The sequence below is a fragment of the Microcebus murinus genome, chromosome 4 (assembly GCF_040939455.1).
Source record: "Microcebus murinus isolate Inina chromosome 4, M.murinus_Inina_mat1.0, whole genome shotgun sequence".
NCBI classification, from domain to species: Eukaryota; Metazoa; Chordata; class Mammalia; order Primates; family Cheirogaleidae; genus Microcebus; species Microcebus murinus.
The window spans coordinates 50060913-50082903 of record NC_134107.1 but is presented as its reverse complement, the minus strand read 5'-3'; the positions used below and the strand labels follow the sequence as shown (position 1 = coordinate 50082903).

The window sequence follows — 21991 nt, the reverse complement described above, 5'->3', positions numbered from 1 at the left end:
TTAAAACAACAGCAATGTATTCTCTAACAATTCTGGAAGCCAGAAGACCAAAATCAGTATTACTTGAACCAAAGTCAAGGTGTAAGCTGTGCTATGTTCCTTCAGAGGCTTTAGAGAAGAATCTATTTCTTGCTTCTTCCAGCTTCTGGGAGCTGCCAGAGTTCCTTGACTTGTGTCCGCATCACTCCAAAACCAGCCTCCATCATCGTGCGTGTGTGTAACCTTCCTCTATCTCTCTCTTAGAAGTCACTGATGATAACATTTAGGGCCCAGCTGGATAATACAGGATCCCCTCATCTCAAAATCCTTAGTTAATTCACATCTGCAAAGATTCTTTGTCCTAATAGGGTAACATTTACTAGGTCCAGGGATTAGAACATGGTTATCTTTCAGAGAGCCTTTTGTCAACCCACTGCAGTCTGGTTATTGATTTAAGTTCTTTTTTCTTTTCTGATACAGGCATTTATAGTCCTTTATACATCTTTATACAGGCCTTTATACATCTCCCTCTAAGTGCTACTTAAAGCTGCATAAGTTTATGTATGTTGTGTTTTTATTTTCCTTCACATCAAAATATTTTATAATTTCCCTCTTTAATTTCTTCTTTGATTCATTGGTTTTTTAGGAGTGTGTCATCTAATTTCCACATACTTTTTAATCTTCCAGATTTCCTTCTATTATTGAGTCTAATGGCATTCCATGTGGCCAGAGAATGTACTTTGTATGAGTTCAATCCTTTGAAATTTATTGAGGCTTGTTTTATGGCCTAGCATATGGTCTATTCTGGAGAATGTTCCATGTGTGCTTGAAAAAATGTGTACTCTGCTATTATTAAATGGAGTAAATTATAGATGACTGTTAGGTCTAGTTGGTTTATAGTTTTGTTCAAATCTTCTATATCCCCATTGTACATCTGCCTAATTGTTCTAACCATTATTTAAAGAAAGGATTGAAGTCTGAAACTATTAATGTTGAATTGTCTATTTCTCCCTTCAATTCTTTCAGTTTTTGCTTCATGTATTTTAGGGCTCTGCTGTTAAGACGCATGTGTGTTTATAATTGCTATATCCTCCTAATTGGTCCTTTTAGCATTATAAAATGTCCCTCTTTATCTCTAGTAACATTTTTTGTTTTAATGTCAATTTTGTCTGATATTAATATGGGCACTCCAGCTTTCTTATGATTGCTGTCTGCATGGTGTATCTTTTTCCATCCTATCCCTTTCAAACTATTTATATCTTTGAATCAAAAGTGTGTCTTGTGTTTTCATTCAATCTGGCAATCTACATTTTGATTGGATAGTTTAATCCATTCACATTTAATGTTATTATGGATATAATTCAATTTATTATTCATCTGCAATTTTACTTTTTGTTTTCTATATGTCTCATGTATTTTTTGTTCCTCTATTCCTCTTTCATTGCTTTCTTGCTCATTAATTGAATATTTTCTTATACACCATACTTAAATTTCATTAATAATTATTAACTGTATTTTTCCCAGATTTATTAAAGTATAATTAATGAATAAAAAATGTATATATTTACAGTGTAAAACAAGATATTTCACTACATGTATACACTGTGAAGTGACTAAATCAAGCTAATTAACATATCCATCACCCCACATACTATCATTTTTGGAGATGAGAATATTTAAGATATTATTTGACTGTAATTTCTTGAGTTATTTCCTTAGTGGTTGGTCTGTAGCTTTCAATATAAATCTTAATGCATACAAATCTATTAACTTAATTCTAGTGAAATATAGAAATGTTACTTCTACAAAGCTCTGTTCCCTTCTCACCATTTTTGTGCCTCCTTCATGCTATTATTGTATATTACATTTCTATATGTTATAGGCCGAGCAATACAACTATTTGCGTATTGTTGTATGCAATTCCTTTTTAAATCAATTAAAAGAAGAAAGGAGAAAAAATGTACCATTACATTGCCTTTTATAATTGCCCACATAATTCCTTTTAGCTCTTTGTTTTTTGTGTGAATTTGAATTACTGTCCTTTGTCGCTCACATTTAGACTGAAGAACATTCTGTAGTATTTCCTGAAAAGCTAGTCTGATAAGAAGAAATTCTCTCAGTTTTTGTTTATCTGGTAATATCATTATTTTGCCTTCCTTTTTTAAGGATAGTTTGGCTATGTATAAGATTCCTGATTGACTTTTTTTTTTTCCTCCCAGCACTTTGAAATATATTATCCCACTGCCCTCTGGAGTCCATTGTTTCTAATAAGAAGTCGGCTTTTAATCTACTAGTATTCTTTTGTAAGTGATGAGCATTTCACTGTTACTATTTTCAAGATTTTCTCTTCGTCTTTAGCTTTTAAACTTTTGACGATGATGTATATAGATGTTGATCTTTTTCTGTTTATCCTACCTGGAGCTTGTTGAGCTTCTTGGATGTAAAAACTAATATTTTTCTTCAAATTTGGGAAGTTTTCAGCTATTATTTCTTCACATATTTTTTGGATTCTTTCTCTCTCTTCTCATTTGGGTGTTCCCATTAAACATGGCATTGGTGCACTTAATGGTATCCCATATTTCTCTAAAGTTTTGTTCATTTTCCTTCACTCTTTTTTCCTCTTTTCTTCAGATTTTGTAATCTTTATTCATATACCTTGAAGTTTGCTGGTACTTTCTTCTTCCAACTGAAATATATTTTCCAAGAATGTATTAATGGTGTTAAGAAAGAACTTAAACTGTACTACAAGGTCTAACTGGCCTATTGTTTCTTTTGTTGCTATTATGGAACTACCAATCTCCTGTTAAATGCTCACCCATTGTTTTTAGGCTTGGATTTCCTCACACACCATTCCAAATAAAGTCAGTCCCTTTAGGGAAAGCAACAGATCTCTGTGTTCTTACAAGCTGCCTCTACCCCTGAGCAGAATTTCTGCACCACTGTTCTGGAGTTGGGGGTAGGAACAGCAGCCCAGTTCTCTCAGAGTGACATCCCTGCTCTATGAGTGATAGTCACAGGTCTTCTTGGATTGCTTCTCCTAGCATGGAAACTCCATCCTACAAGTGAGCCAGGGTGAGGGCAATCAGGGCCCAGTATTCCCAGCTCTGGGTAGAGCTTTCATCCTACAAGTCAGGGGCTAGGTGGCAGAAGGCAGCCCCAGACCTCTCAACCATGCTTGCATGGAATGGAGCTTCCGCAACACAGAGCTGGGAAATATGAAAAATCCCAGTGGCCCTCATGTCCTGGGGAGAAAATACAGCCCTAGAGTAGAAGCTGGTGGGGAACAGAACCCCACCTTCTTGTCCATATCTTCCCAGAGGAGAGCTTCTGTCTCATTGAGCTGGGGTGGGGAGAGAAAATGGGTCATGGCTCAAATGCCACAGATGCTTGCTGTTTTTACTAAAATTTAGTAGATTTTCTCAAATAAGAGTTTCTTCAATTGATGTTACACCCTTAGGAAAACCTCCAGAGACTTTAGGTGGTTGGGTTTTAATCATTTCCACCAGTTACACTGTTTCACTGGGGAGAGGATTCACAGAGCTCCTCACTCTGCCATTCCACAAGTTCTTCTCCTACCCCCTTGTGATTTGTGCTGCAAAAAAGGAATCATTTATAGAACAGCTGGCTCTATTTACCAGTGCTCTGTTTACTTCATTTTGGCCATGTTTTCTAAATTAAAAATAAGGGGCATGTGGTCTGGCAAGGGCTTTGTGCTGCTTCCAGGTACAGGAGTCAAAACAGGCAGTAAATTTTGGAAATACTAGAAGTTACAATTCATTTTTATAGTTTCCTGGGACAAGAGATGAGGGCATTTGAAACTGAGTTGTCCCATATAACCTGGGAATGTACAATTGCTAAAACTCTGGTTCTGCTGAGGCACTGCTGGCTGATACAAAGTCTTCTTTCAGTAGGGACAGTTCTAAGTTGTATCCTCTCATCAACCACTTCAATTTGTGTTTGGTGCTTCTTCAAAGATACTCAATTAACTCTAGCAAGAATTCAACATGGAGAGAACTGGACTCTAAACAAGCAACACCCAATAGCCGTGACTAAGACTTGTCACATAAGAACCATCTTCCAAGGCTGGAAACAGGCTGCTTTGCTTCAGTGCTGAATCAGTTACCATCTCAGCATTCAGAATTTAGGGAGTTTTTTTTTTTTTTTCTCCCAAGACCTGGGGACTTCTCAGCTAAAGCCTAGGTATGTGGTTGTGGCCAAGAGGAGTGTGGCCTAAGAAAGGTGGGAGAAGGAAATAGGATTGTCTCTGAGACTTCATTCCCAAATTTTCCTAAAGTCAGACTCTGAAGTCTCCAGGGAAACCTGGTTTTGAAATGATAAGACAGCCCCCGTGCCCTCAGCCATCAGGGCAACACAACAAATATGCATCTGCCTAATTGCTTGAGATTATGTACAAACTGAATATTCATGATCTTCATGTTGTCACAAAGGCTATATTTTTAAATGCTTCCACTCAATATTTAAAGCCCACATTCTTTCCTTAAAAAGACCCATGGATGTTTTTGGATCCACTGTTTGGAGGCATCAGACTGGCTGGGGACTGCATGGACTGCAGGCTACAGATCTTCAGGGGAAGAGAAGAGGACAGGGGGACAGGAAGGGTTGGAATCAGAGTCATTGCAAAGGATAACAAGTTTATTATCTATGTATTCGGTACATATGACTTACTTGTATATGTGTAACCATTTGCTGTGGTCTGAATGTTTGTGTTCCCCCAAATCCATATGTTGGAAGTTGTAACCCCCAAGGTGATGGTATTAGGAGCTGAGACCATGGGATGGTTAGGTCATGAGGGAAGTCTCATGAATGGGGTTAGTTCCCTTAAAAGGGACCCGAGGGAGCTGCCTTTTCTCTTCCACCGTGTGAAACACAAAGGTGCCATCTATGAACAAGAGGGCCCTCACCAAACGCCAAATCTGCTAGCTCCTTGATCTTGGACTTCTCAGCCTCCAGAACTGTGAGAAATAAATTTCTGTTGTTGATAAGCCATCTAGTTTATGGTATTTTGTTGCAGCATCCCAAATGGACTAAGACATCATTTTTCAAACATTCATATTGGTTTTGTTGGTAAGTTAAAAATCCATTTAAAAGCATTATAGAATATCTGATTTTTGCCTTCATCCTGTGTGTTCTCCATTGGTGACATCATGCTGACCATGCCATGTGCCTAGCCGGGTCTCAGTTTCAGGAGCAGGCAAGTGGGGCAGGTATACCATTATTACTAATATTACCAATATTTGGGGGCCCCTTCTTGCTCCCTCACCCCAGTAAGCGGCAGCACGGGGTTTGAGCCAAGTCCACCTGTCTCCAAGCCCAGCCCCCTCCATGACAGGACCAGGTCTGAGCGGGAGGGGAGGCCGTTGGGTAGCCGGATGCCACGTTAGCAACCAGAATCCAGAGCACCATGTCAGAGCTTTGAGGACCTTTCTGGATGTTGCTCCTGTTTTCTCAAACTGGCAAAACCCAAAAGGCCTCAGCTCCCGAGGCAAAGAGAAAGAAAGAGATAAGGAATTTGGGAAGCTTTTGTGCCCCGGGGAAGAATCAGCCTCAATGACAGTTTGGTATTAACCAGCTCAGCCATGCAGGGAGGCGTAATTAGTTTCCCAGCCCATAGCTCCATTCCACTGGTCCCCCACACCCCAAGGGCTACACAATCTGTTTGAAATGAAAAGGAAAATAAAATCACCGCTCTCCTCCGCTGACCCACCGGCTATTGCTCCTGGCTGTGAGCAAAAGGTGAGACAGCCATCTGTCTGCTGAGGTGAAAAAAAGAATGGAATAGTCATTTTTAAATGACATTTTCAATTTTTCCCCTATGTCTACTATGCCCTCTTCCAACCTACTGCTTAAATGACTCTTTTCAAATTGAAAATACCAGAGAATAATAGGAAAAGAAAAATCAGAGTAATCTGCGGCTCCTGTTAATGGGCTGTTCTGTCCCAACAGGCAGAGGCTGAGGAGAAACTTCTTCCCGCGTCCCCTTCCTGTGCGTGCTGCCTGGAGAGGGCGGCGGAGAGGGGCCTGGGAAGGGCCTGCAGGTCCCAACCCAGACCTACCCCCACGGGGGGACATTCCCCCAGTGGCCACCAGAGAATCAGGAGGTCCAAGCTGCCCGATTTTCACCTCAAGGAATTCCCACAGGGCAGGTGCCGGGGCTGTCCACTCTCAGTCCTTCCTCCTCACCACCACTCCTCTCCTACGTGAGAAACAGCAAGTCCTGACTCGCCATCACCACCCTGAAGACGCCATCCTGAGGTTCCCACAGCCAGGAGTTTTCACTTCAGAGGGAAGGCCACAGGCCAACTGCCCCTTAGCTCCTGGGCCCTGAACACATCTCTACCTTTCTTAGAAATTGAGTTATGCACCTTCCTATTGACTCTTTGGATATCAATTATTCCTAAAATGACCTCAACTCTGTCCCTCCTCTTGAAGCAGAAATGCCCTGTTCAGCTGCATCTTTTCTGGTGTCATTTTTGTGTTTGGGGAGCAGGTTCATTTCTCCCCATCCATACCCACAAGATTGCTTTAGTTTGAAAGTGACCACAAGTGACAGCTTTATTGAAATGAAGACATTGAGGGTCCCCTGAAGGCTTCAGGCTTCTCCCACCAGCTGATCCTTGGGGATCTCAGTGCAGGAAAGCACATTCTAGACACACACACACACTCACCACTGAGCTTCAGCTGCCCTTTCATGAAACCTTGAAACAGCAGTATGAGCTATGAGGTGCTATGAGGCAGACCCCAAGAGTGGGGGCTTTCCTGTCCCTGACCCAGAAGGCATAGTGTGACACAGAGCCTCTTGGAAGCCACCCCCAGGCCTGGCAGGGTGAGAACCAGCTCTCCTGACCTCTCACTTCCCTTCTAGACAGCTTTAAAGCCAGAGAGCTAGATGTGACTTCCGGCATCACCTATTAACTGAGAGGTTTTAGGCAGGCCTGATTATTTATTCATATATTTACTCAACAAACTCCTACCTAGCCCCAACCACGTACCTGGCACTGTATGAAGCACTAGAAAATGGAAAAAACAGGACCAGTCTCTGCCTTCATGGAACCCATAGTGTAATGGGAAAAGCAGGTTAATAGTTACAGTACAGTGTGATTTTCTCATCTGTAAAATGGGGCTAATGACCTCACAGGCTTATTTTAAGGATTGAATAATATGAAGCAGATTAAACAGTGCTAAACATCTAGTGGTAGTTGGTACATGTAAATTCTCTCTTTTTTCCTCTCCTTAGAGAAAATCTCTGCCCCTCCTCTATGTACATCACTGCTCTGATCTGAACGGCTGGGAAGAACCTCTGTCCCCAGGTATGGAGGCTGCGTCACCAGCAGCTGTCACACACTGCTTAGACCCAAAATCAGGTCCCAGTCAACAGTGCCATGTCCCCAATCCTGAAGCTGATCCCAAGTAGGTGGATACAAGCCCCAAAGATCCCCGTGGGCCAGGGAGACTCTGAAAATCTGTCCATCCAGTTGTCCCTTAGGCACCTGGCTTATCAGAGAACATACAACTAAGGATTGGCCTTTCGTTTCTTCAGAGGTTAAGGGAAGTAAGTGGATGTAGAGAGAAACTTCCAGACTTGGATTCATGGTCCCTGGATTCCCATTCTAGGGCCTCCAAGGTCCAGCAGAGGGTTTTTGGGGTAGTCACCAAAGTGCACTGGTCTTGGATCCCTCAGCAAACAGTTTGCGGGTGAGGATGCTGACGTGACTCCCAGCTTTAGCATGTTCTGATTCTAGCTAAAGATCCTTCAGACTGGAGCCTTCACAATTAGAACGGGACTTGAGAATTGCAGAAGTAGGAAGGTTCACCCTTCGTCGCTGATATATGAAGAAAGAGGGAGCGACTGCCTTGAGCTGCACAACACAATGCTGAAAATCTCTCATATTTACCAGAGTGAAATAAGACATTTAATTTTTAATTTACAAAAGTCAATGCATACTTTCTATATTTCTAAAGTAATTACAAACTCAAAAATACTTATGCCTATTTTGCAAAAAACAACTGGCATGCAAAATTCACAACTGTTCAGATTTAGGTAAATAAAATAATTATTTTTATTGTTTTGTAAAAGCAATTGTCTTCCTAGGAATAAGTGACCAAAATAACCCCGGCTAATTAAGAAACAGCTTATTGCCTAGGAAGTTTCATAAGGATTTACTACAATTGTCTCTAGTAAAAAGCGAAATCATCCCTCCGTTTTCTGCTGTCACTAGAAAGAAATCTTTTTTTAAAGCACTTTAAATAGATAAGTGCTAAAAAAAAAAATGTAGAGTGTACCTTCCCAATGTGAAACTACATCTATCTCTGAGTTGTAAAGAATGTATATCAAAATTATATCATGCAACAAAATGCACAATTTGTAGAGGGGGATGAAAGAAAAGATTAAATTGAATCCTCCCGACAATTGTCTTAAATCACACCTTCCTGCCTGCAATTGAAATTATAAGTCACATTGCTTTGAGTTAAATCAAATTCACCCTGGCAGGAAGAGAGGTTGATGTGGCTTCAATTCAGTTTGGAAGTCAAGATGGGAGAAAAGACAAGTCCTTCCTCAAGAACATTGAGGAAGGAGGTGGGAAAGGAGGCTCACCCACCAGGTCGCTGGGCACCTTGCACGACTCTGCTCCAGCCAACGTTCCAACCAACACAGCACATTGCTGGCATTGTCTGCTGACCACCACAAGGCCAAGTGGGTTTTGCAAAACTAATATTTCTCCACAAATAAGGGCAGGTCCCCAGCCTGGCAGGCTCAGAACTTCAGAGCGGCGGTCAGCAACACCGAGACACCCTAGAACAGATCTTCCAACACGTCTCAGCTGAGAAGATGTGACCAGCATTAGTTTGAGCCCCTCTCCATTCTAACTATGACTTGACTCAACTGTAGTTAAGTCCTAAGTAATCGCACTGAAATGGGGCTCACATCTGATATTCTAGGTGTTACAACCAGAAAATGTATTCCTGACCATATTTTCTATGTGAGCTCCAAGAAGGAAAGATAGTGGGAATGAAGGGAGGAAGGACTAAGGAAGAAGGAAGTCTGAAGGAAAGAACATGTTGCCCCCCAGGGCTCCTGCCTGATAGGCACAGTGGGGGCACTCCCTTGTATGTCACCTCATTTAATCAGCACAGCAATCCCACAACAGTTCAGGAGTGACTGTCCTCATTTCTCCAGCTGGGGAAACTGAGGTGCTGGACATGCTCTGATTCCCACCACTGTCTGCCCGCACACTCTTTTCACCATGCTAAGTGAAAAAGGCTCTGGTTTCCCTCTTCAAGGTAACTGTTGGTTTTATTTAATAACTGAACTTGCCCTCTCCAAATCTTTGCTTCTCCACTCCCTTAAATCCTCCCCATTCTTCAAAGATGCGTCATAAGTCCCAATTCCTCTGTGAAGCCTGTTCTGACAACTTGCTGTTCTAGAATTAAATTTTAACCCTCATTACATTCGTTAGCTTGCAAAAGATCCTTAACTGTTTCTTGTTTTGTCTTCTCAGCCTGATCATGAGCCCTTCAAATAAAAGGACCCTGTCATATGCATTTTGTCATCTCCTGCCACACCTGGCACAGGGCTGAGCCCATGAGAGGTGCTCAGGAAGCAGCCATAGAACAGCCTGGATTGATGTCTCTCTGTCGTCCCCCTCCAGTGGCCCCCAAGTCCTTCCAGAGCATTCCTTCCACTGTGGCCTTTAAGGCTGCAACCAGCCCTTCAGGTCAGCCCCTCTCTGGCCTCCCCCCCACCCACCACCTCCTTCTCCCACCATCACTCTGCTCTAGCTACACTGGCCACCCTACAGTTCCTCAAACACACCAGCACATCCCTGCCTCAGAGGCTTTGCACTGGCTGTTCCCTCCACCTGGCACTCTCTTCCCCTAGACACGCACGTGGCTCACACCTCACTTTCTTCAAGCCTTTACCTAAAGTAGAGCCCGTGACCATCTCGTTTAATGGCAACCACTTCATATTTTTGCCTTTGTTCCACTGATATATCCCCAGCACTTACTAGATACTCAATAAATGCTTGTTGAATGAAGGAAGAGAAGAATCTGAGCACATGACCAAACGAAGGCAGGGCAGCAACACAGGGAGAGTGGGAACCTGGAAGCACGTCTGCACTTTCTCCCAATCACCCATGGGTGGTTTCACTTCCTCCCATCCCTAACCTCCAATACACAATGCCAGCCTCGTGGTCCATCCCCTACATCTGCCCACTCCGCTGGGGCCCACCATTTTATACATTTTAATCTGAATATTCCATTCCCTCGATTAATTGGGAAGTGACTGGCAGGCCTGGCCATGTCTGCTATTTCCTTTGTGTAAACCAGTCCCCTCTTATAGGGTAGGGCCCTATCCCATGCCCTGAGCCTAGAGGACCCCCAGAATAAAGTTACGGTCTGAGCGAGTGAGGGAGATGACCTGTTCATGCTAAGCCCTCTCCTGGGAAAAGGGATGGGCTGGCCGCAGACAGCCCCACCTGGAGCCTGTCTCAGCCTTCCAGAGGGCTGAGTCCAGGTCAGCTCCTGGCACAGGCATCCTCCTTTGTCTCCAGACGAGGAGGCTGCCAAAATAATCTCTTGGTAACCAGCTCAGGGCTTCACTACTCCCAAGAAGCCTTCTGCCAGTCTCATCAGCAAACTTTCTGCGAAGAGAGGAATGAGCCTGTTTTCTCTTGACCAGGATCACTGGAGCAGAAAAACCAGAGGGCCCTGAGCCCCTGATTAAGGAGCTTAATAGAGGTAATAGGGTTTTGTCTCTTGGACAAACCTTGGACAAATTAAGTACAGTTGCTGAGCCTTGATTTCCTCATCTGTAAAATGGGGGCATCCCACAGGGCTGCTTATGAAGTCAAAATGAGATGATGCATGTAAAGCATTTAGCACATAACAGGGGCTCAACAAATATCTTCCCCTTTCTGCTCCAGATGAGTTTAGACCTATTTCTACAGTCCTTCCTCACTGGTTCCTTTTTCCAATTCCTGAGTCCTTGATAAAAGTCTCTTCTACCCACTTGCCATTGGATTCCCCTTCCAATATAAATCCCCAGGTTCCACTAAAATAAAATTAAAAGCCTGGCCCATATATAGAGTCGGAGGGTTTATATCATAATTTCTACGTTATAGTTTTCTCTAAAAAACTAAAGCAAATCAGAGGATCAGTTTATTATTAAAATGATATTTGGAAGTGGAAGAAACCAAAATATTAAATGACTCACTTCCCCAAGCCAGTGAGCTGACAGACAGGTCTGGAGCTTCCTCGCGCCCCCTCCCATCCTCCACGAGGCCTTCTCCCCCATCAGGGAAATATGATGATTAATTAGACAAAGCCTGTCCCGCTTGTTGAAATCCTCTGGGGCAGGAACCACATAAACACTAAGCATTATAACTGCAATAAAGTGAAACCAGAAAACCCCTCTGCTTTGGGACGCCAACCAAGGCACAGCTAAATAAATCTGTAACGGAAGATCAAAAAGGATCTTCCACACAGATAATAGAAAATGTCACCGGCATAAACAGGAAGAGAGATTAGTTCAATAAAGGAATAAAGTCACATCTGCGGGTCTTGAGTAAGATTTTTGCTTACTTTTAACTTCCCAGCATATAACTCACAAGGTTATTAATACGGCCTCTTACTGTTTTGGGCAAATAAACAGCTGCTGATGTTTTGTGCCCAAACCACTTTATTAGAGCTTTCCTTTACAGCAATTGTTTCTTCCTTTCCAAATCCTGAGAGGCTCAGACAGCTGAAAAACAGAGAATGCCAAGGCAGAAAGAGCAAGAAAGACGAGAGAGAAGGCAGCTGTGTGGACAGAGAAGAAAGGGGCAGGGGCTGCTGGACAACCACCTTCTTCTTTCTTCTTTATCCCTCTTCAAGAAGGCGATGTCGAAGACTAGGATGACCAACCATACAGAGTTGCTTCCTGGGACCAGGGACTTTCAGTTTTAACACAGAGAGGTATGGGGCAAACAGGGACGAGTTGGCCACCCTAAAAGACACATGACTAGGCTAGTGCACAGGAAGAGCCCTCAGCCCTGTCCCTGGCACACCATGTGTACCGCAAAGTCACAAGTGGAATCCGAATGGGCTCTGGCCCTCAGCTGGAACGTTCTGCTTTTCCTACAAGGACAAGTTTCTGGGGGCCCCACGGTGACCCAAGAGAAAAGGCTCTCCACAGCCTCTGCGGTGGCACCTCGCTCAGCCTTGCAGAGCAGGACCTTCTCCCCAACCCTAACCTGGAGGTTCCCTGCAGACACACACCCTGCCCTGCCTGGCTCCCTCTCTCACCAGCCGCCTGCGTGACCTGAGGCCTCTGAGCATGCACTGGAGCTGTCTTTGGTAAGATGATCTCCCGTTCCTCTCTGTGTGAAATTTCCACACTCTTTCCTATTTTTTTCCTAAATTTCCAGTGCCCGTGGAGGGCACTGACTTTGGAGACAGTTTCCCTTCTTGGCTACACCACCCATCACCCTTGTGACCAACCTTGGGCAAACTCTCTAAGAAGCCTCTAAGTCTTTATTTTCTTACCTCTAAAACCCAAAGTCACCATGTTGTAAAGATAAAATGAAATCATTAATTTTTAAAAATACAAGTTGTATTTGTCCATTAACATAAATAAATGATTCAAGTAATCATGCCTGGACAGCACCTTGCCTAGTCCCCGACGTACAGGAGTACAGTAGTTCTCTTCCTCCATCCCCTTGACACAATCAATCTTTAATTCCCTACATGCTGTTGCTCTTAAAATAAATCAAGGGTTTGGCTAGGATTCACATTTGTCACTTCAAATCTCTCCCTAGCTTTCTTACTCCCATATTCCTTGGCCCAAGCAATTTTGGTACTGTTCTCCTAAATCTCCAGATGCCATTAGCATGACACTTATTATTAAGCCAAGCTTTGAATCCTGTCCCACCAGGGTCCCTGAATTATCTTCCTGCTCCCCCGGGATCTCAATGGGCTTTAACTGTAAGCTCCTAGGGGGCAGAGATGGATGGAGAAGTCAGACTGGTGAAGCCCAATAAGGCACCAGAGGTTGTTAAAATGCAGCACTCAACGATCTTAACCAGAGTGCTCCCCTCTGAGACGTAAGCTCAGCACTTCGGTAGAATGAATCCATTCATGCCAAAGACTTGGCCCCAAGCTGCCTGTGTAGGCATGAAGGGTGCAGACGCCACTTCTCTGGATCTTCCCAAACACTGTGCTTTTGGGAGCTCTCAAAGGACAGTGACAACAGAACGTCGCGCAGTGAAGTGTGCCTGTCTGCTCCGATACTATCTGAGCAGTGACTGTGTACAGGAAACCTCTCAATGCCTCATTGGGGTTGGATACTGAGCGGTTTCGACTAGCATCATTAAGGACAGCCTCATCTCCCAAAAACAAACCTTCACAGAACTGAAATGGAATGTCAGGCAGTGAAAGAGAACTACATCTCAGAACTGCATGCCCCCTGGGATGATCTGTCGAGCAACATATTTTAATCCATAATTGTGTAGTCAGAAAAACTACCAAAGCATTAGCGTTCATAGAACCAGGAATCCTTTTGCTTAAAGTTCCAGTTGGCTGCACTCAGCAGGGTCCATGAAAGGTACACAGACCCAGGCAGAAGATTCCAGAACAGCAGTCTTTCCCAGTCACCACCACAACACACTGTATTTTGGAACAGTTGTGAGGTAATTAGTTATTAACAATAATTTAAATACCAAAGCTTATGAATGATTAACTTTAACTCTAATAAATTAGACAGATTTCAAGGTTGTCACATTCTCTTGCATACTAATATGTTTTCTTGAGTGGGAAAGAAAGGGGTAGAGTGAGAATGAATGCTGTATGTTGGGAGGTGCATCCTCCTGGCCCTGCCTCAGGGCACATGCCCTAAAATCGAGGACCCCCGTGGTGGAGCATTGCATTTCAGAATGGAGCTGACTCATCCCAAAGGCAAAGTGGGATTTGATAAGATAGCAATTGTGGGAGTCATAAAATAATCAAATCCCTGCCAGATTCAAGGCAGAATCCCTAGCCTTGGAGAAATACTCAAGGCCCGCATAAGCAGCACAGCCCACCATCCACTGAATGTGGAGCATCCACCAGCAGACCTCAGCCACTCCCAACTTCAGTGCCCATCCAGCATTCATGGACTTCTGCCCTCCAGCTTCATGCAGAACCCTGTCTCTCCCCAAATCCCACCGTGCTGCCTTCAGGCAGTATTCATCACTCATATTCAGCGGGGTGCTCCCCCAAAGGATGTTTTGCACACAGTCACCTCCAGCTGGACTGCCCTGCGATATGTTTCTCCACAGGGCAGCCTGTCTGTCCCAGTCTCCTGGATAGAACTCAAGTGACAAAAAAGGGGAATAAACTTCAATCAAGGCAATAGCCCATTTTGCTTTTCAAGTGATATCAGGTCAGAAATTCCAGAGGATGGTAATGAAGATGTTCCAGTAACCTTGTATGCAGCTCTGCATCCCATAAATACCTTTGGGAAAATACACACCAGCCTAACCCAGGTGACTGACGCCGACCTTCAAGGCCCTTACAAACCAGAAAACCAGACTGGCTCTCCAACATTCTTCATTCTGAATTCTCCTTGAGATTCTACACCAACCTACTTATCAAGGGCAAATAACAATTTATGTCAAGTGAGAAGGAAAGAATGTGGAATTCATTTATTTTACAGCCTACACACTTCTGGCTAAAAATTAAGATTCTTTGGCCATGGGAAAAAAGTTGTATTGTTTGGCAAGGTTTTTCTAATCATGAAGCTATGGTCCTGGGCTGTTAACAAAGGTAATTAGGCTCAACTCCTAAATCCTGCCATTGAACTCTCTCAAAATATCAATCACTGTTGCTAATATAATTTCACATGCCACAGCTCATTTCAAAGGACACATAGCTTTACTATTTAAATGACACCCTTTCCTCAAATAAACTCTGAGCACTCGGCAAACATCACATCTTCTTCTTTACAAACCTTGCCAAGTCAAAGATCAGATGAGGAGGACACCAGCCAATTCTAAGTGACATCTAAAAGCTATCAGGGGCAGAAAAACATCCAAGCCTAGGACATTTTCTGATTCTTAGGGACCATATGTAGTTTGTAGTCATGGTGAACAACCTGCTGTTACTGACCTAATGTGCATTAATATGCACATAATATGACTAATAAACTTCCAGGAAACAAAATGCAGTTAATAACCCATTTCTCCCATTGTTGGGATGATCTTGACTCAATGAAGTGAGATAATGGATTTAGAAATTAGTCATATAATGTAATACATTATTAATCATGGTATTCAGAAGGGTAAATAGATGTTATAAGAACACCACCCAGGAATTCAATTTCTTTTTAGATTTATTTACTCTCTTGAATTCTTTATGCTACCATCATCCCTCACCAAAATGTAACAGTCTGATCTTTTTTTTCTCCCAAAACATTTATTTTCAGCCTTTTTTTTTTTAAAGAAGCGGAGCCTTTTTAGAAATGAAATATCTTACAGAACGCCAAGCAGAAAACAGGTGACAGAGGAGCTGCCTAGGTTGCAGGAAGGGGAAGGGAGTACGTACAGGCGGAGTCTAGGAGACCACATTTGATCCTTTTACTCCTCGGGCCACAAATCAAACTTTCTAGAACTTTGGGGCTCCTGGGGACACAGTTTGAAAACCACTGCCCCAAGGCATCTATGTGAAACAAAAAATGATGTATATAACATATAATACAGGCATAATGTATTTTATTTATTTATTTAAGATATCTATCAATAAAACATATATGAAAAATACACAAATCACAAACACTGATAGTCAGTCCAAGAGAAAAATGAGTAAAGGACATAAATAGTCCCACAAGATAAAAACCGATATGGGGGTGAGAGGAAGATATTAAGTTCTCTAGTAATCAAACGAGGACAAATCGAAAGAATAGAGCATTTGACAAAGATTTTGTATTTGCCCAGGAAAGTCTGAATGATGACAATGCTGGCCAGGCTCTGTGACACTGGTACAACAATACGTTGTTGGTGGCTATGAAGAACAGCTTGACTTCTGAAAAAACAATCTTTCCTAAAAACATTCATACTCTTTGAGTCATTAGTAATTCCACTTCTAGAAATACATCCTTAAAAATAATTTAAAAAAGAAAAATCCAATAAGGTGGAGATGTTCATTTCTGCTTATATTAAAACAGCAAAACAAATGTCCCATAACGGGGAAGTGGCTGAATCAATAGTGGTTTATTGATGACAGAATACTATACAGTCATTAAAAATACTGTTTTTAAAGTTTTCTTTAAAAACTCTCCACTCCATCAACTCTCCAGATTAACCATGCTTCTCTTTCCCTCTGGAAAACAGACCCCTTTGATGCCTTTGTCCCTCCAGGGGGACTTGTCTCTAGTGCCACTGCCCACAGCTCCTTCCAACAATCAAGTTGTATGCTTACCAACCGGCTACTGGGTTTGTTCCCAAACATGTTTACACTAGTTGTACTTGTCACTGTAACCACATAATCTAATTACATATTATATAAGCCAATGAAATGTAACTGCTAAAAAGATGAAAGTTGTTGTCTCTAAGAAAATTAATTTAAATGTTTTGCAAAGGCTTTATAAAGGGTAGTCACTTGAAGAATAGCAGTCAAATTACATGTAAGCAAAATCATTGCAAAAGATCGAATTAAAAATCATAAAAATGTAGGCTACTACACAGAGATTGCTTCAGAGGCACCCTTAAGTTCCAAGTGAATTTTAAAGAAAACAGAACTAGAAGTCAGACTTTGTAAACGGGACACTAATGGAATGGCTTGTGCAAGGAAGATGAGCAGAACACCCATTGGCAGACCCATCCCCAAGACAAAGCTTTGGCCTGACATCAAAAGACTGGCAAATGGATGCACATTTGGGATAACACTAAAATAAAAATATTTAATGCATGTATATAATATTTTGTTTTACTCTCCTCTTTAACCAATTTTTCAATTAACTCACACCCCGAACATGTTGGGTAAGAGGGATTCTGCTGTCCTTTGAAAACAAGTCCACTATGACAGGGACAAGAGTGTCCCAGCTCACCACTGTCATCCCCAATCTCTTCCCCAGTGAAGTCGGTGCCTGACACACATTAGGTCCCCAACAGATGAATGCTGAACCAATAAACTAGGTGGCAAATATGAAATACATGGTTGTAACAAAAAGCAAAGTGAAAAGGGAATATAAAATGACATGTAAGTCATGACCACACCTTTGTTTTTAAATATGGAGACAAATGAACAACACTGGAAGGAAATGCTCAAAATGCAAAATAGTTTTGTGGGTAGAATGAATTATGGGCAATTTCGTACATTTTTAAATATTTTCTTAAACATTGGCACATTCTTTTATATTGAATAAAAGATACTAAACAAGAAAATAAAAAAGCCATTTTTGTTTTTACTGAACTTCTAAAATAAAAAATGAATCAACATTTCCATTTTCTGAGTTCTCCAATACTGAGGGTTCCTTTAGCAAACACCCTACTTCGTCCACCACACCATCTCAAGCCATCCAAACTTTCTCCTCCTAAGACCAAACTTGTACCAACACTTATTTTGTGTCTCTAAACCATCAGGATGCTTTTAAAAAAATCTAAAGTTATCCACCCCCTTTGTTTAACATTTATTTAGTTTAAAAAAAAGCCTCATAACTGCAATTTACATTCCCAAGGGATTCTCAAACACCATCTAATTAAATCATTCAATCAGAAAACAAATTAAAATGAAATATCACTGCAACCCACAAGAGGGAAATAAACTTTTCAGTCATGACTAGAACAGACCTCTGGGGTGACGCTCCAAAGCCTCTTCTAATTGCAAGTCCTATGGAACATCCTGAAGAACATTTTGTGACATTTCCAGCTTCCAAGACAACTTTCCTTCCAAGGAAAAGAGGAGCCTGAGCAAGCAAAACATATTCTTTGGGGAATGGTAATGCTCCCACTAATGACTATTCTGTGCACCGGGACATCAGAACTCATTCATTCAGCCACTCTTCCTTCCAACACCTACCCTCTGTAGAATGTGCCAGGAACTTTCCTGGGTGTTCAACAGACATTAGTTAAGGGAATGCAACCTCTGCCTCTTGGCATGAAACCAAACAAAACCCAGAGCTTCCTGAGTTTATCTACGGGTAGAGTCTCCACGTGGGAAGGCCACTGACTCCATCACCCCTCAGCCATCCTCTGACGCCCACGTCCACACCTACTGACTCCAGGGCAGCCCTGTCCCCCTGTGACGCTCTGGCCTTTCAGGAGACAGTACAGTATGTGGGTAAGCACTTAGACTCTAAAGCCACAGTAGCTGAGCTTAAATCCCCGTACTATCACGTACTGGTGGTGTGACCCTGGACAAGTCACACATCTTCTCCATTCCTTGATTTTCACAAACATCAAGTGGAGCAAAGTATTACCTACCTCATAAGGTTGTGAGAATTAAATAAGTCAATGTATGTAAAGCATTTAGAATACGGCCCGGCACACATTATGTGCTGTATAATTTTTAGCTCTCATTTTTATCATCCTTTATTCCCATCAGCTCAGCAAAGTAAACTGGATTGTTCCAAAGGCTCTACTGACAGAGGGAACCTGACAGTGGAATACACAGAAATACATACAAGCCATCCGCACCATCAAGTGCAAGAGTCTGATCTTCTTGTCTGTTCCTACCCTCTGCCTTCAGACAGCTGCACTTGATCAGTCCCAAACCTTGCAGCCCTGGGGTGTTCCCGAAATCCCAGCTTGGGGATGGCTCCCGAAATCCCAGCTTGGGGATGGCTCCAGCACCACAGGAATAGCTCGTCAGTCCTCACAGCACAACCAGCCAAGTAACCCGAGCCCTCTGCCGGCCTCGATTCTAGTCTTTCCCCAGTCACTGACCCTTCCCCACCCCACTACGGGTTGTGGCTTTGGTCTTCGTGTCCTGAGAGTGCGGTTATTTCTGAATATCCACAGGGGTCAGCGCATGTATACAAGAGAAGTGGGCCAACACATGTTTTAAAGAGCCTGCTTTCTTTTTTTTTTTTTTTAACCCATCTCCCCCAATTTTTTCAGATATGTATTTGAAAGTTCTGAATAACACATATTTATAAAGTTTCTGGGGAGAAAATCACAAAGGTTCCTTTTAACTTCAACGTTGCACTGGTTTTCGTGTAGACCCTTACAAGTCATGTGATGTGGTCTACTTTCCACATGGTAGGGGCCCACTTTGTGACAAGCTCAGAGGTCAATAACATCCTATCAATGCTTCTCAAAGTAGTACCTTGCTTTGCAGGGTACCTGCAACAGTACCTTCCTGCCTGGCAGCAGTACCTTCCTGCCTGGCCAGACAGAAAGGCACAAGAAAATCATTTTCCAGGAACATACACAAACACACACACACAGAATCTGTGAATGAAAATCTTTCGAAATCTGTGTGCAGACTGGAGATGTCAAAGTAAGGCATGGCCTTGTGTCTGCCAGAGAACATTCTGAATCACTCCAGGGGCAAACAATTGTCAATCCAGAAACATGGGATGGGAAAAAGCAAGAAATAGCAGCAACAGGCACCCATCAGAAAGATAAACTGGTCTCCAGTCCCGATGCCAGGTTGAGAGGCAGAGGCAGGGCTGAAGTAGAGCGGTCCGTGGTTTCCGTAGTCCCCGTGGTCCCCTTTGCTCAGAAGATGTGAAAACCATGGGCTTGTCTGTAAGTCATTAGTCAGGAAGCACAATGGATATGGACACCTCTGCTGCGCTCACCTGAACCTCCCCAATTGCCCCCTGGGGAGGAGCTGTTCTGGGCACTGGGGAAACACACCAGATTCAGACAGAGGAGAGATCCCTACCCTGGCAAAGGCAGCAGGTGCAAGGGGTGGAATCCAGACACCCACGTGTGAACAAAAGGGAGTGCTCCTGGGGGAGAGAGCCTTCAATTCAACTCCATTTTGCCAAGGTCTGTCTTGTGCTGGCCCCAGAGGCTGGTGCACCTGCTGGGTTTACAGGTGAACTCGGCTTGGCCCTGCCCTTAAGAAGCTCACACGGCTGGTAGAAAGCAGTGGGTGTGGGGCGGCGAAGAAAAAGTGTGAACATGAGAGGCGCTTGTGTGCACATTCGGCATCGGGGCCCCTGGCGCCCGGAACTCCATCCCCTCCCTCAGACAGCTCACGCACTGGGTCGCCTCAGGACAGCGCCCGCACCCCCCCAGGCTCCTTTTCTCTTAGGACCCCCGCCCTGGCCTGGAGCACACCCGCCCGCAGCCTTAGACTCGACTCCCTCACCGCGGGGGTCTGTCTACTCCGCCCCAGCCGCTCCCGGGGCCTGGGCGTGGAGCTACCGGTGGGATCGGCCTTCGCCGGTCCCGGGCGGCTCCGCCGGGGAAAGCGCAGCCCAGGGCGTGTTCTCCGGTCTTGGGCGGAGGCGCCTCCGCAGTGGACAGAGCTCAGACTACAGTGCTTCTTCCTGGCGTTGACACCTGCTTCTGGAGAGGGTCCTGGACCCGCGTCTGTCGTGGGAGTAAGGATCGCTATAGGTTTAAGCAGCCCTCCGGCCCCGGATGCCCCTGCGTCCCCGGTCGCCTACTAACGGAGCATAGCCAGGCTGGAGCTGGGGCTGGGGCGGTGCAATCTTCCTAGCCCCAGCTTGTCCAGCAGCCTGCGGGTCTTAAATGCCAACGGCCAGGGCCGCCGCGCGGAAATCTCAGAAATCTCGCCTGTCGCTGACAGTGGCCAAATGAGCTCGTTTGCCCGCGTGCTCTCTCCTACACATACACTCATACGCGCACACACTCTGAGCCGGACTTGTGTGCGATCCCCAGAGCCCACGAGCAACCAGCTCGGAGTCACTCGCACAGTTGGGCACGTGCGCAGCGCGCCCCCATACCGCCAGCTAGCTGCTCACACCCGCGCGCGCAGCCCCGCGCACACACGTGTGCCCTGGGGTCCCGCACGCAGGCAAGAGAGTACACGCAGACCCCCGTCCCGCGTCTGCGGCCCCAGAGCCCCGCGGTCGCTGGGTTGATGCGCAACAGCCCCAGTGCACCCCGAGCCGCGCTGGGCACTCCCGGGCCTCGTGGGAGACCCAAGTTTCCGGGGCTCCCGTACCTTGGATGTGCTGCTTGATGACATTCTCCAGGTGGTCCAGTCGCTCAATAATCTTCAGAGTGTCCCCTTTGTCTTCCTCCAGCTTCTTGTCAGGCGCCGGCTCCTGCCCCCGCACATACACGCTGGCGATGTAGTTGGTGACCCAGCCCACGTAGAGCAGGCATATGATGTTAGTCATACCGCTCAGGATCACGCAAGTGGACACCAAAGTTTTGGTCTTCCTGGTGCACACCATTCTGGGCTCCCTCCTCCATATAGAGCTCCCGGGGCCCCTCCTTGCCGCGCGCCCGGGACTCCCCCGCGCTCACACTCTAGCACGCCCGGAGCCGCTGGGCGCCCGGCACCTGAGTCCTGAGCTTCTTTCTCCAAAGCCCGTTCGCTGGCTGTGGAGCCGCTGCGCCCAAGTTTGCAGCTCCTGCCGGTGGCCACCCGGACAGAGAGGTTGACAAAGAAAATGAGGTGGATTTTTTTTCCAAATTAAAAATCCCTCAGCCCTTTCCACAGAGGTCACGGGTGGCCGGCAGCCGCGCGCCCCAATACGCACGTCTGGGAAACTTTGCCACTGCCTGGGTCGGCGGCCGCGCCGCTTCCCATCGCCAGGCGCCGGCTGCCTTGGCGGTCCGACCGGCCCGCGCGGCTGAGAGGACGGCGGCGGCAGCGGCGGCGCGGGTACAGTGGCGGAGCAGAGCGGCCCGGCCCCCTCCGAGCGACAAGCGCCGCCACCAATCGCGCTCCGGCTCGGGAGAGGGGCCGGTGCAGAGCGGGCATGGGGGGCGGAGTCCGGCCCCCGGGCCCCACCTGCTGGCCGCCCCTGGCTCCCGCCCCCTGGGACGCGCCTGAGTCTCCACTCGCGCCCGCGCAGGCTGCCCCAGACCCGAAGCTCCGGGAGAGGGCGCGC

At 45.1% G+C, this 21991-nt stretch overlaps 1 protein-coding gene across 1 annotated transcript in view; it reads right to left on the bottom strand.

Annotated features, from left to right (window-relative positions):
- Positions 1–21568, bottom strand: part of GALNT18 (polypeptide N-acetylgalactosaminyltransferase 18) — a 315434-nt gene extending 293866 nt beyond the window's left edge. The window contains exon 1 of the mRNA XM_012785619.2: positions 21094–21568. Within this exon, the coding sequence (XP_012641073.1) occupies positions 21094–21328 (235 nt within the window). The 5' untranslated portion in view covers positions 21329–21568. The remainder of the gene's footprint in view (positions 1–21093) is intronic.
- Positions 21569–21991: the final 423 nt, after the last annotated feature.